This window comes from Rhinoraja longicauda, chromosome 15 (genome assembly GCF_053455715.1).
Source record: "Rhinoraja longicauda isolate Sanriku21f chromosome 15, sRhiLon1.1, whole genome shotgun sequence".
NCBI lineage: Eukaryota > Metazoa > Chordata > Chondrichthyes > Rajiformes > Arhynchobatidae > Rhinoraja > Rhinoraja longicauda.
In genome coordinates, this window is record NC_135967.1 from 47453150 (window position 1) to 47468790 (window position 15641).

The 15641-nt window shown below is 39.4% G+C and overlaps 1 protein-coding gene across 3 annotated transcripts in view; it reads left to right on the forward strand.

Moving 5' to 3' along the window:
- The window catches only part of LOC144600711 (plastin-3-like), an 80759-nt gene that overhangs the window by 41193 nt on the left and 23925 nt on the right, over positions 1 to 15641 (forward strand). For all 3 annotated transcript variants that reach the window (XM_078412621.1, XM_078412620.1, XM_078412622.1), the window contains exons 2-5: positions 3545 to 3658; positions 5416 to 5579; positions 11798 to 11927; positions 13026 to 13158. In XM_078412621.1, the coding sequence (XP_078268747.1) occupies positions 3589 to 3658; positions 5416 to 5579; positions 11798 to 11927; positions 13026 to 13158 (497 nt within the window). In that variant the 5' untranslated portion in view covers positions 3545 to 3588. The remainder of the gene's footprint in view (positions 1 to 3544; positions 3659 to 5415; positions 5580 to 11797; positions 11928 to 13025; positions 13159 to 15641) is intronic.

A 15641-nucleotide genomic window follows, 5' to 3' on the forward strand; every position in this document is an offset into this window, starting at 1 on the left:
CAAAGGGGAAATTTTAAAATACTGTTTTTAACATTATTATTTTAAGTTTAAATAACAATAATAATAGCACATAACAATATTATTTCACTTATTTATGAACAACTAATGATGAACAGATACCGGTATACCAGAACCAAACACAATCTGTCAATATGTACAAATCCAGAATCAACAAATTTGCCCCAAGTTGGGAACCCTTGGCCTAAACCTACCTGATCTGCCGGCTGCTAAACACTTTAACTCTCCCTCCCATTCCCACACCAACCTTTCTGTCCTGGACCACCTCCATTGTCAGAGTGAGGCTCAGTGCAAATTGGAGGAACCGCCTCATTTCACTTGGGCTGCTTACACCCCAGCGGTATGAATATTGACCTCTAACTTCAAGTAACCCTTGCCTTCCCTCTCCCCCCATCCCTCCCCTCCTGAGTTCTTCGACTAGTCTGACTGTCCCCGATTACATTTTATCTCTTGTTTGCTTTGTTGTTGCCTTCTAGCTAATAATGATCTATTCTCCATTTTCCTTGAACTGCATCTCTTTTGATGTCTTGTTTTCATACACTTTACTCTTCCTTATCTCTGTGTCTCGCTCTCCCCTGAATCTGTCTGAAGAAGGTTCTCTACCTGAAATGTCACCCATTCCTTCTGTTCAGAGATGTTGCATGCATTTTGTGTCTATCTTCGTTCTAAACATTATGATGGCTTGTTGAAAATTCACACATGCTCTTATTCCAGGAGTGTGATCAATCACTGCTGCTAGCACTATAGATATGAATAGGGATAAGTTCCCTTAAAACACAAGTTTAGTTTTTCAATTTGAGATGGAAAACCTTTTGGCCTTCAGTTGTAAAGCTTTGAGTTATCTTTCAAAGAGTAGCAGTGCATTTTCAGTGTAATGCTACATAGTGCAATGAGATTTGTTGGAAAACAAAATGTCAAAGTGCTGGAGTAACTAACCAGGTCAGGCAGCATCTCTGGAGATCATGAATAGATGTTTTGGCACCTTTCTGCAGACTGCTGATCTGCTGAGGTTTTCCAGCACTTTCCCTTTATTTTGTAAACCAGCATCTGCAGTTCCTTGTTTTTATGAAAATAGTTGGAACTTGCCCAAGTGTTCATATCATATCATATCATATCATATATATACAGCCGGAAACAGGCCTTTTCGGCCCTCCAAGTCCGTGCCGCCCAGCGATCCCCGCACATCAACACTATCCCACACCCACCAGGGACAATTTTTACATTTTACCCAGCCAATTAACCTACATACCTGTACGTCTTTGGAGTGTGGGAGGAAACCGAAGATCTCGGAGAAAACCCACACAGGTCACGGGGAGAACGGACAAACTCCTTGCAGTGCAGCACCCGTAGTCAGGATCGAACCTGAGTCTCCGGCGCTGCATTTGACGTGTCTGATTCTGTGGTAGTTGTAACTCAGAGCATTTTGGTAAGCATTAAAATAAAGAACAATGGGTTAAACACAAGCAGTAGCTATGTTACTACCTCATTGATCATAGAAACATAGAAAATGGGTGCAGGAGTAGGCCATTCAGCACTTTGGGCCTGCACCGCCATTCAATATGATCATGGTTGATCATCCAGCTCAGTAACCTGTACCTGCCTTCTCTCCATACGCCCTGATCCCTTTAGCCACAAGGGCCACATCTAACTCCCTCATAAATATAGCCAATGAACTAGCCTCAACTACCTTCTGCGGCAGAGAATTCCATAGACTCACCACTCTCTGTGTGGTTTGAATTTTTGTGCAAACCAACAATCAATGTTGGTTTGAATTTTTGTGCAAATGCTCAAAAGGATGGAATGTATTTTTGTACCAATGTTTATTTGAAATCCTATTGCAGTTGATGGCAAAGAGCAGAGACTCTTTGAACATCCTCTCTTTGGTTGGAAAAGTGCTATGTATAGAATAATGCTGTGTGATTGGATTAAAACATTCTATGCCACTATAGATTTACTGCTATAAAGAAAGATATACTGTCCGAATTTAATTCATGGAAAGAGTTAGTCATACAGCAATGAAACGGGTCCTACTTGCCCACACCGACCAAAATGCCCCATCTACACTAGTCCCATCTGCCCACGTTTGGCTGATATCCCTCTAAACCGTTCCTATTCGTGTACCTGCCCAAATGTCTGTTAAATGTTGCAATAGTAGTTGAAGGATAGCAGGTGCACAGTAACTAATGCCTCCAGGCTTCCTGTCAAATAATCCTATCCGTATTCTGTTCTATTTTATTAAAATTGTGTATTTCCCTACCCTATCACACTCAAGTGTCTTCACCACATGGATTGCTGTGGTTCAAGTAGACAACTGCTGCTTCACTACCAAGTCAAGCCCAATAAGATCTTAACTCCTGACCATTTTGAAATGACCACAATTTGCACACTATGAACAATCAAATTTGATGGTCATTTAGAATTTTTTTTGCTGACATGAAGGCTCTTGGTGGTTACATTTAAAATAAGTTTTCTTTTGTTTTCATTGCTTAATGTAACTATATTTTTGGATTGATTAGTAGGACCAGATGTTACAATCCCCAAGGTTTGCACTACAATTGACTGGTGTTGTTCTTGGGGGTGACCACTAGGTAATGTTGCTACCATTCCGACACATCTTCAGTTGTGTACCTCAACGTCACTGGGTGTTTCGGCCTTTTATCACAAGACACCCTCAGTTGAGGCAGGCCCACCGCAGGGTGATCAGACCTGGGTGTGTGTCTTATGGTTAGCCTCTAGATGGTCACGTGGCAGCCCAGACAGTATCTTTTCAGCCACAGCCTCAGCCAGTGACTGCTCCGTTCGGCGGCCTTTGCAAGTTCTTTGATTGCCCTCCTTTGGGCCTGCCCTCTGACTCCAATTTCCCTCAGGAGCCTTGCAGTGGAGCTGGCTACAAATCCCCTGCACCCCACCTCCACTGGACGCACTCTTACACTCCAACCTCGCTCCTCTGCCTCTACTGCAAGGTTGGAATATCTCAGCCTTTTCCTTTCAAATGCTTCGTCCACAGCCTCCTCCCAGGGCACCGTCAGCTCAATGATGAAAACCAATATGTGTGATAAGAAATGTGTGATGTATGTTCCGGCAAATTAAGCATATTTCAACAAATCGCACTTGCGCTCGTTGGGTTTGCTTTTTTTAGTACAGTCACAAGTCCTGTATGTGGTACATGTGTTCAGTGGCAGTAAGGTCCTTAATCAAAACAAAATGCTGGTAATACTCACCAGGTCTGGCTACATCTGTGGGAAGATAAACACACATGTATCGTGGCCTGAGAATTCCCAGCATTTTCTGCTTTTAGTTTATACATCCAGCATCTGCAGTGTTTGTTTTTGACTTCCCAAAATGCAGTTATTTTGCACAGTATTTATAGTTTCCTGGGTATTGTGATGACGAGGACACTTGATCTTGCAAGAGATGGTTGGAAAGTTCCTAAACGCCATAATATTTCATGAGGTGCCAAGGAAAAAAAACCAATTCTGCCAATTCCAGTCCCTCATAAAGGACTTTTTTTTCTTCTTCTTTTTAGCTTTGAATTAATAAACTGGTTGGATTGCACTGGTGAGAAAGGAAATGGACACCACCATTACACAGATTGCCAAGGATGAGCTAGAAGAGCTCAAAGAAGCTTTTGCTAAAGTTGGTGAGTGTTAATGCCTCCTGACTAATTCATATAAACCAAATGGTGTCCATAAACTCTCAGCAAGGAGTGAGACGTGTCCAGTGACTTGCACTGGGACAATGTGGTACCGTAAACATGATCAGAAGATGGCACTTTTTAAACAATTTATGTATCTTGAATTTCAGAGAATTGGATAAATATATAGCACAGATACAGGCTCTCAATGGCCCACGTTATCCTTGCTGACAATAATGCCAATCTGTGCGAGTTCCCTTTGCCTGATTTGGCCTGTATCCCTCTGCTTTACCATCCATGTTCTTGTTGAAATACCTTTGAAATGTTGTACTAGCATTTGCCTCCACTACCACCTCTGGCAGTTCGTTCCAAATATTCACCACCTTTCTGTGTGGATAAACTTATCTTTTCATATCTTTAAATTTCTTCCCTTTCACATTAAGGGAAACAGTGCTTTCTAGTTTTAGGTAGACACAAGCAACTGCAGATGCTGGTTTGCCAAAAAAGACACAAAGTGCTTGAGCAACTCCATGGGTCAGGCAACATCTCTGGAGAATGAGTCTGAAGAAGGGTCTCGACCCGAAACGTCACCCATTCCTTCTCTCCAGAGATGCTGCCTGTCCCACCGAGTAACTCCAACATTTTGTGTCTACCTTTGATTTAAACTAGCATCTGCAGTTCTTTCTTACACATCTCTGGAGAACATGGATAAGTGACATTTTCAGTCGGGACCATTCTTTACTCTCCGGTTTTACACTCTCCTGTCCTGGAATGAAGATTCTGACTCTATTCCAGCTATGTCCCATATAATTTGATTCTGACTCTATTCCTGCAATGTCCCATATAATTTGAATTCCTTTAAGGTCACCCATCAGGTGTTCCATCTCATGTGAGAATAAACAAAATTTATCCAATTTCAAAAACTGTTTTGCTGTAGATCTCTCCTCTTTTGGGGAATTGGTCCATGGTTCACACATTTGTCTTCTTGATTTGATTCTCCATTGCAACTGTGACTTGCAGTCTTGTGGCATACATCAAAATCACCTGATCTAACTGCCATTTCACCATTCGCACCTCAACACCCCCGCTCCCTCGGCCAACTCCACCCTATGTGTTTGCATGTTGATAAAATTTGTCTACTGCCTGGAATAAAGGCTTGTATAATTTGATATTCATTCATTGAGATAGTGACGTATGTGTGGTACAAGATAAGTTACACATAATGTATGCACGATTTTGCGTATGCTTGTGCTGTACAACATGCAAAAATTGTCATTTGTTTGGATTACTAATTTAATTTCCAGTTAGTTTGTGTGTCTACACGTTTATAGTGGTTCCTTAAAAGACAAGAACTGAAATTGCAATTTGTTGATAGTGACTTGTATTGGTCAGGATGGAAAGAAGCAAAAACTGCACCAGTCAATTAATGGTTCATTAGCCAACATACCAAATAATTTAAGCTGCAATATATGAGCCTTAGTGAGTTTATCTTCCTCGATTCTGGTTAAATATTTTGATCTCAACACTTTCTATTAACGATCATATGAAGTTGAGTTTTGTCAATGAGACTGAGCCTAAAGGTGGCAAGGAAGTTGTGTTGGTTACTGTTAAAGTAACTTAAATACATAATTTCTTACTACATAGGAGGTGTGGTCTGATTCACTGATGCAAGTTTTTGTTCATTTGATTTATACTTATGATTGGCAGAAATTACCATTTCTGCGATTTATTTTTCTAAAAGAAACAATGTTTTTACTTGCCAGATCTCAACAGCAATGGCTACATTTGTGACTCTGAACTCCACGATCTTCTCTGTGAAGCCAATCATTCACTGCCAGGATACAAAATAAGAGAAATCGTTCAGAATCTAATGACCGTAGGTGACAAAGACAAAGACTGCAGGATCAGCTTCAATGAATTTGTTTCTGTAAGTCCCCTTGTGTTTGTTGGTTCATCTTGTACAGGAACTTGCCGTAACCCAATAGAACATTGTATCCCTGTTGGTCCCTTCCTAGTGATGCAGTGCATCTGCGTTGGATGGAATTTAATCTATCAATCATTATCCCCGAGAACACCAATAAAATAAGTGGATCTTGGGTCCCATCTTTGGTAATTTAAAACAAGTTAGTTTTTATGCGATTGACACAAAATGCTGGGATAACTCAGCGAGGCAGGCAGCATCTCTGGAGAGACGCTTCGGGTCGAGACCCTTCTTTCGGACTCTTTCATGTGATTATGCCTTCAGACTAGTTTTCATATGATATGGCATCACCTTTTGCATATATTGGCTAGAAACTAGATTTAAATCTCTTTGCTTCGATGAAACTGGCAACCATACGTATGTAAAATGATCAGTAATACTTGTTACAGTCAGATGAAAATGACCAAAGAAGCTTGGATGTTTATGAAACTTCAACTTTCTTTTGCATTATATTCTTTCAGTTTATGGAATATCAGATTGCTATTGCTTAACTTTTAAAATATACTACAACTTTTAAAAGAATGTGTCAATGGTCAATTTCAATGTATGAATATTGCTGAACAAGAGGAATTTTTATTTTCCTTTTCCAGTGGTTTTTGAATTTTACTGTTTTTTCAACTTTCATCTACACTATAATTGTTCAGCTTTGTATTTTCATTTTCTTGTGAAGTAAGACTTGTTTTCATCTTTCTCAGCAGTTTTGACATGTTTGTGGTTGATGGTTGTTCCATTTTAAGCATTGCTTGCATGTTTTATATCTGGCTCCAACATGTTCTTGCAATGCTTGCATTGTGCAAATGACTTATCAGATATTTTGTTTAGTTGTGACTGAGATGAAGTTTCCTTATTTTAAACGTAATTCACTACACTAAGATTAGTGTATCTTATTTCTAATTTTTTCATATATAATGAAAGACTATGTTGTATGTCTCAATGGGGTGTCTGTAGGATTCTAATTAATCTTACTTAGAAATAAGGGGTTGGGACTTATTTTCAAATATTGCCTGAAGCGAGCGTCTAATGACTGACTGTTGCTCAGGACATAGAAATTTGGTCTGGGGCCAGATTCTGGCATGAAGTCAGCAATGACTGCACTACCAAAGTTCATGGTCAAGAGGGCCATACAGGATTTGAAGCCAAATAAAGGAGAGCTGCTGGGGGAAGTTAGTGAGTCAGGCAGCATCTGATGAGAGAAACAAGTAGTATGCGGGGTTAAAACCTTTCATCTTGTTCTTGCAATATCAGAATCCAATATAGACAAAATTAGAAGAGGGGGAATATCAAAAGGATTCGCTGTTGTCCAGTCTGAGGAAGGGTCTTGACCTGAAGCATCACCTCTCCATGTTCTCCAGAGATGCTATCTGACTTGCAGAGCTACTCCAGCATTTTGTTTGCTGTAGTCTGTTGTTTCAGCATTTTCAGCCCCAAATCTACCTTGGGTTTTCATTCAAATATTTTATCTTAATGATGGTAATCTCCAGCAGTATCATTAAGACCACTGATTGAAAATTGTCTGCAGTCTCCCAGTGCATGCTTCAGTCATCTGTTATCTATTTTCCCGAAACATTCTGAAATGTGCATGGAGAAAAAGCTTCCTGAGATATTGCAATGTTGCTTGTGCAGAAGAGCGGATGCTTATTCTTTTTTGTTCCCTGTGTAATCCACTTGCATCACTTAATATATTAACTGAGGCAATTGTGAGGCACATGGGACAGGATGTCCCATGGCAAGATGATGCCCAACCGCCACAGAAGTAGATCTGCAATCGCGCGTTACAATTGCTCAGAGTCTCTTGCCCAGAGTAGGGGAATCGAGGACCATGGATAGGACCACCAGTACATGGAGGGATATGGACCAGCGCAGTGTTTCTGGACATTGTTGGCCAAAGTGGACAAGTTGGGCCTAAGGGCCTGTTTTCACACTGTATCACTCTGACTCTACTCTTAAATCTCTACTCTGACAGCAACATTTCCTCTGTACACTGTGGATGGCTCGATTGGGATCCTGTATTGTCCTTCTGCTGACTGGTTAGCAAGCAACTAAAGCTTTTCACTGTACCTCTGTACACATGACAATAAACTAAACTCAACTCAAGTCAACCCAACTCAAATTTCATTAAAATATACAAAACATCCAACATGAATGACAAAGTGGTGGCACAGAGTTGGATAGAAAGTCTATGGGGAGACAAGAATTTAATGTTTTCAATAGATTTTGAAACTGCTTAATAAGAATTTTGTGTGAATTTACTTGTAACTTTTTTCGGCAGTTTGAGCAAATTTAATTTGTTGCCGATGTCACAGCGTTCGTGGTACTTTCAAAGTCAAGATCCACACTTGGAATTCTTGGTGGCGCAAGCCTGTTTGCATGTATTGTGCTTCCAAAGTGAACAATCCGGGATAAACTGGCCATTAAGGTCTGGTTTATTTTGTTACCAAATTTGGTATTAACAGAGAGACACCTTGGTTTCCAGTTCATTCAAAAAACATTCCGAAGTCTCACAAAATGGGGAAACCATCATTTCCTGCTGATTCGAGGATTAGCCAAAAATAAGATCAGTGCCTTTTCAACTTCACCAAGGCTAAATAGAAGAATTTTGTAATTACAATATTCTTACACTTTAAGCACAATGCAAGAACTGTATTCTGGCTTGTGTTGGCTACATATCTTGTATAATCAACTTCATATTTTGATAATATTTTAATATTCCATGTTCAGATATAGTGAGAAGAAGTTTGAAGAGCAGTCACCCATACTTTGCACAAAAGTTTGACTATTGTTGCTACAGTAGATGCTAAAAGATGCCTTAAATTCACTGCAGCAAATGTCTGCCATTTGAGTAAAATATAATTTAATCCATTATTCTTTGCAATCAGCTCAAAAATAGGATACATTTTATATACACTTCCACTCTTGTGAATTTGTGAACTCTGGATTCACATAGGAGACGTTATCAGTATTGGGATTTGGCTCGTTGCTCAAGATGAGGAGATTTGTTCTATCAGGAATTTCAAAGATAAGGAATTTCAAAAGCATCTGACGGTTGTCCAACTGATTGTCCCTTCCTATAGCTGAGTTGCTGTCAAATGTTTTATAAAATTTTCTTTATGCTGTACTTCAATCTAAATTGGGCAGTACGAAGTAAGTTAGAGCCTTCAGAGGAAGATGGGTTTGATCAGTTTACTTCACATTAACATTTTAATTGCCTCTTAACTGTTCGTCAAATATATTGTACACAATCCAAATTTTCATTTTGGTATGATGCCTTATCCCTTTTCAAATACATAACCAAGACTATATGAAAGCTCGGGATTAGCCCCCTACAGAAGTAATGTCTGTTGTCCTTTACCTAGTGTTAAAAGCTGCCCTCAATGATGAGGAGGGGAAATGATCAGCCTAGATTAATTTTAAAAGTATTAAAAAACAGAGGCTACAGTAACCATCATTAAACTTGATTAGAAAGGTCTCAAATTAAGGCAGAGAACATCAAGATACCAATATAGTTTTTCATCTGTCTCCGAGTTATGTTGGCTGTACATTTAACAATTGTACAACTGAAAAACATTTACCATTCATTCCCCACACATCCTGGGTCATGTTCCAATGTCAATAACTTACAAATGGAGGAAATTTTGTTACTTCCTTTTGATACTGCTTGGGGAAAAAGAACCAGGCGGCATCATGAGACAGCCATGCCAGTTCACATCTTGAGGCCAGGTTTCTTTCAGTCTATATTGATGCAGTGGCTAGACTCTTGATTAGAGGGGAAATTAGCTTGGGCACTTTCAAACGGTTCTTTGTGGAATCAAGCTATCAGTAAATTGGCCAAAGAATAGCAAAATGTGTACATTCCGTATATTAATACTCTTATTCAAGATCCTTGGGCCTGAAGCTTATACACTTATGAAGCGGGACTATGTGATGAAACCATACTCAGGAGATACAGAAGACCATGAGGTTCCTTCCTGAGAAAGCTTAGAGGAAACTAACTTCAGAGCGCAGAGTTACGATTTTGACAATTGATTGTAGAATGAACAAGGACTGCAGAATATGTGACGGTTAGATCCAAACAATTGCTTGAATAAAACAAAACCTCATCTAATATCTGCCATCTGAGAGCATTGTATATCTGTCAGCATACATTGAACTTGGCAAACAATCTAAAACTTGGTCATGTCCCTTGTGGACCAAATAGAATGAAAGATGGTTCATTTTTGCTTCACTTTGCATTTTCTTGCAAGTATGATGCAGCATCCAAAAGCATTTGATGTCACAAATCTAGGTTATTGGTTAATAGTTTTACTAATGGGATGACCAGATATTTGCAGAATTCCACAGTTTAAGGATAAGGGGGAAGTCTTTTAGGACCGAGATGAGAAAGTTTTTTTTCACACAGTGTGAATCTGTGGAATTCTCTGCTACAGAAGGTAGTTGAGGCCAGTTCATTGGCTATATTTAAGAGGGAGTTGGATATGGCCCTTGTGGCTAAAGGGATCAGGGGATATGGAGAGAAGGCAGGTACGGGATACTGAGTTGGATGATCAGCCATGATCATATTGAATGGCGGTGCAGGCTCGAAGGGCCTATTCCTGCACCTATTTTCTATGACCAGATATTTGCAGAATTCTACAGTAAAGGTTAAGTGCAAAAGCAGAAGGCCAATATAGGTAACTAATTGGGTACAGTAGCACAGCGGTAGAGTTGCTGCCTCACAGTGCCAGAGACCCGGGTTCGATCCTGATTATGGGCACTGTCTGTGTGGAGTTTGCACATTCTCTCTGACTGGGTTGATTTTCTCTGGGTGCTCAGGTTTCCTCCCACATCCCAGAGACGTGCAGGTTTGTAGGTTAATTGGCTTATGTCAGTTGTCCCACGTGTTTAGGATGGAATTAGTGTACGGGTGATCGCTGGTCGGCGTGTACTCTGAGAGCCGAAGGGTCTGTTTCCACACTGTCTAACTAAACTGATCAAATCAGGAGATGGGTCTGAGGGAGGAGAGAGATGCCATAAATCTAAGCTATTGGAAAAATATCAGATATACTATGGTCCCAATGTGTCTAAATTCTCAGAAACACCGACAGATGGGACAAGGTGGATGGATATCAAGTAGGTAGTATAATTGGTGGTAAGTATAATTCAGTGGTGGAATTGGCTGCAGCCATGCACTTGCTCGTTTCCCAATCCATCAAGGTGCTTCTATGAATCTTATCGTGTCCTATGTTGCGATTGTGACATCAAAGAACAATCTTATTTCCATGTAAACCAACTGAGATTAGAAACCCAGATTCTCTCCTTCCCTGCTGTTCCACTTAATAACATTCTTAGTTTTGAGAACTATATATTCTATTATATTTGCACCCACATTTTATATTTCTGTATCATGTGATTTATTATTTTTTTGATTATAACAGATAAATTAAGGACGTGACTACCATTGAAGGTAATGAAATTAAATTAATGTGGTGATGTTGCACATCTTCAAAGTACAGCTTGCCTTTTCATTTTGGCCACAAAACTAACTTCATCAAATCCCTTGTGTAAACACAGGCTGTTGTTTATCGTGCACCACTGCTTCTGTTAATGCATCAGAACAGGAACACACAGATGCCTGAGTTCGCAATACATAGATGCCAATCCACCCTGTGTTCATTTTGTCAAAGTTCAGATGTATTACTAGTTTTGCATCCATTTCAGTGTTCTATTAGAATAAAATAATTCCAATCAAGTCTCAGGTGTTTTGTGTTGTTACATGTGTCTGTTAGAGGTTTAATATTGCAATTGAATTATCAAATCAAAACACTTTTGAGAGGAATTTGTTTATTAAAGTGTATTTCTTTTCAACCATTAAAACTGACACTGGGATATTGATAGATATAATCTTTAATTGTCTCGGAGAATGTAGAAAATATCAGTAGAAATTTGTCGCCAAGGAAATGTATTGAAAGTTACAGGCATTAAATATTTGTTATCATTTGAACTAAAATGAGCTAAGCGGGATGGAACTATGCTGTCGGTACGCGGATTATGAAATAGCATGTTAAATGGCACACCTGCACAATTATACTTACGCCACAGGGAAACAATTCACATGGATCCTTTGCTAGTCAAGATCAATGCTGTGCCTCATTTTACCCATTTAAACTCAAATGTTTCCATATTCACAGATTGTTCAAGATCTGAAAAGTAGTCATGTTGCAAAAACGTTCAGAATGGCAATCAACAGGAGAGAAGGCATCTGTGCCATTGGTGGGACCTCGCTTCAGTCCAGTGAAGGAACTCAACATTCTTATTCAGGTTCCCTATTCTTTGGAATGTCGCTATTTTATTTTTTCTTAAGCTGCACAATTTTAAAAATGAATTAAAATGCTTCAAGGTAACTTTCAGATGTTTATTTGAGAAATAGTGCTTGAAGCAAAGTCATGCAGATTGGGCTGCCAACCAGATCTTGAGGGCTGTGAATCTGCAGGAGTGAATTTGATGTTTTAGACGAGCCATGGGCTGTCAGCAGGGGCATCTTTTGGGTTAATACTCAAGGATAGCTAATTGGCAACGTGATTGGCAGATTTCCCACATTTTGTTGGGTTGTGAATGAAGAAATAATTGGATGTCAAATATTTCCCTCTAAGTATATATTTTTTGGCTCAGTAAGTAATAAGCTCTTCTTTCATCCTCTGCTTGATAATTTTTTTAAATCTCAATTTATTTTTTTCTTGAGATTTTAAAATGTTTGGTAGAGCTATGCTACTCAACACCAGGGGCCAGGTTGTGATCCTGACCTTGGGTGCCCTCTGTGCAGAGTTGTACCTTCTCTCTGTTCGTGTGCATTTCCCCCGGATGCTCTAATCTCCTCTCACGTTACCAAGATTTCAGAGTGAGTTATTTGGCTGATGTAAGTTACTTCTTTGTGTAGGTTAATGGCAAAAAGAATCGGATGTTTGAGGGAGAATGGTTGGATGTGTGAGGGAGGATAGATTGCAGGGGAATAAGGAGAGGAGGACGAAGAATGGAACAAATACGATTGTAGGAAAATAACTGCAGATACTGGTACAAATCGAAGGTATCACAAAATGCTGGAGTAACTCAGCAGGTCAGGCAGCATCTAGGAGAGAGGGAATGGGTGACTTTTCGGGTCGAGACCCTTCTTCAGACTGAAGGACAAATACGATTGCTCCCCAGAGCCAGGGTTGATCTTATGGGGCTAATGCACCTGTCCAATGACTTTCAGCTTCCTCATTCAGCAAGCAGTGATTAATATCTGTTGCCTACTGGCTGACAGTTAAGATATAAGTGAGTTTAGAACATAGTAGGACATTACAAAATATTAATCACCATATTTAGTAGTAGCTTTAGTAGTAGAAATCTAAGTAGCTTTTCTTTTACTTGTATGAACAGAAGAAGAAAAGTATGCATTTGTTAACTGGATAAACAAGGCTTTGGAGAATGATCCTGATTGTAGTGGAATGCTGCCTATGGATCCCAACACAGATGCTCTATTCAAAGCTGTCGACAATGGCATTGTACTCTGGTGAGTTGCATCAATTTTACTGGTGATACAGTTGGCACAATTAATCTATTGTATGTGTTTTCATCCTTGTGTAACACTGTATATTTTGCCAGTCATAATTATATTGGGTCAATTTGAATAAGAAAACAAACCATGGAATTTTGACCTTGCGCATCAAGATGATAAATATTTTTAGACATTTGTTTCGATTATATTTGTCCTAGAAAATCAAACAACATTTTGTGGGACTATGGAAATTGTGTACTGTTGCAGTTGATTGGATCATTATTTGGACTGGTATTTTTCTCCACCAGAAATTTGGCCTATTCGAATTCATCCGTTTACTTGCCACTATTCCTCTCTGATGTTGTTTCAGAAAGGATTGTGTTTTCTTTTAAAATGACTACTTTTGCTGAATGTAAAAAAGCAGCCCGCCTTCTCGGATTTAAAAATTAAACTTTTAATAGTAATTTATAGTGTAAGCACATTATTTGGGTAATTGAATGGGTATATTTTCTCATTCAAACTCCAGTGTTATAATTAGCACACGAATTAATGAGTGTAAACCTTTAATCTGCTATTAACTCACTGAATGTTTTGTTCATTGTGTCATCTAAAAGAAATTTGTCCCGCGGCGCACATCCCTTTGAGAGAATTGCAACTGAAGCAGTGTGATCACTTATCCTTCTCTGCTGGCAGACGCATTTCTCAGTACTTCGTCATCCATCACTAGCCGTGCATCTCTCACTCTCAGAGTGTTGCTTTTGTCTGGTGGAAAGAATGATTTTTGAATCAAGCTTTTTATGCCATTTGTTGAATCCTGCTCAAATTTCAATGCAGCCATCAAAACTGCCTTTGTGCCAGAAATGTTAACCAACAACACAGATTTTATGTGTAAGAAGGAACTGCAGTTACTGGTTTAAACCGAAGATAGACACAAAAAGCTGGAGTAACTCAGCGGGAGAGGCAGCATCTCAGGAGAGAAGGAATGGGTCTTCTACCCATTCAATTACCCAAATAATGAATGTGCTTACACTATAAATTAAAAGTTTTATTTTTAAATCGGAGAAGGTGGGCTGCTTTTTTACATTCAGTCTGAAGAAGGGTCTCGACCTGAAACGTCACCCATTCCTCTTCAGAGATGCTGCCTGTCCTGCTGAATTACTCCAACCTTTTGTGTCTACCTTCAACATAAATTCAATGAAAAGGGCTTAAAATCTAACAGCACACAGTGAAACCATTCTGCCCAGGTCTTGTGTTTGGAAAAGTCATCCATTTTGAGTAATATCTCTGCTCATTCCTCCGAATCTCTCTTTGTTGTATGGACTTAAAACCAAATCTTTTTTGGGTTACTGCTGAATAGCTTTTAATGCATTTTCTGGCATTGATTTCCAGATTGTTACAACTCTATGCCTAAAGACATTCTCTCATTTCCAATTTCAAATCTATTGCCAATCACTCAAATTTAGAGATACAGTGTTGAAACAGGGCCTTAGGACCACCGAGACCATGCTAACCAGTGATCACTGGCACTATCCTACATATTTGGGATGATGTACAACTTGCAGAAACCAATTAACCTACAAACCTCCACATCTTTGAACTGTGGGAAGAAACCAGAGCATATGACGAAAACCTACACTGGGAGAACTTTCAAACTCCATACAGACCCTTAGTCAACATTGAACCTGGTTCTCGGGCACGGTAAGGCAGCAATTCTACCACTGTGCCACTGCCAACCACATCCTTGAGTAATTGGGAAATATTTCTGTATTTTGACTTCAGTAAGATTATGTAGGATGAGAAAGTGGGATTACGTAGAGTGATTGATAGTCAACATGGACTCGGTGGCCCGAAAGATCTGTTTCCACACTAACTCTAAACTAAACAAAGCTTGATAAGAATATTCACCAACGTTCTAAACTGAAGAGTTAATTTCAGCAACTTGTTAACCATTGATAAAATGTTGTTGCCCTTCCATTCTCCCTCACCAACTAAAGGAATTTTCAGTGCTAACATAACAGGGTTACTGCTGAACCGAATTTATCAATTTGCTGCAATGTAAAAGGGAGCATTTGGAGAGCAGATATTGGGCTTTTTGGAATATGTTTATGCAATGCATACAATATATATAACATAAGCATAATGATTAAATGATCCAGCTTGTACCACACCACAGATGACTGGTGCATGACATTATATACACGTTGCAGAAGGAAGCAACCTACTACGAAAACTGAGAACCACCTTTAGTATCCCCTCCAAGTTATCCAGCACCATTAATTCTGGAGAGAGCAAACTGGGATTAGTCTATCATGGGTGTAAAAGGGAGCTTGATGGTTGGAGTGTACTGAAGGGCCTTTTTCCATGATGTATGATTTGATGAAAAATGACTGCATTCTTTAAAGAAATAACTGCCACAATTTCTGGCCACATCAAACAGTGGTAAAATCTGACCAAGGTATTTCACAGCAAACATTGCCACATTGGGACCTGTTTACCTA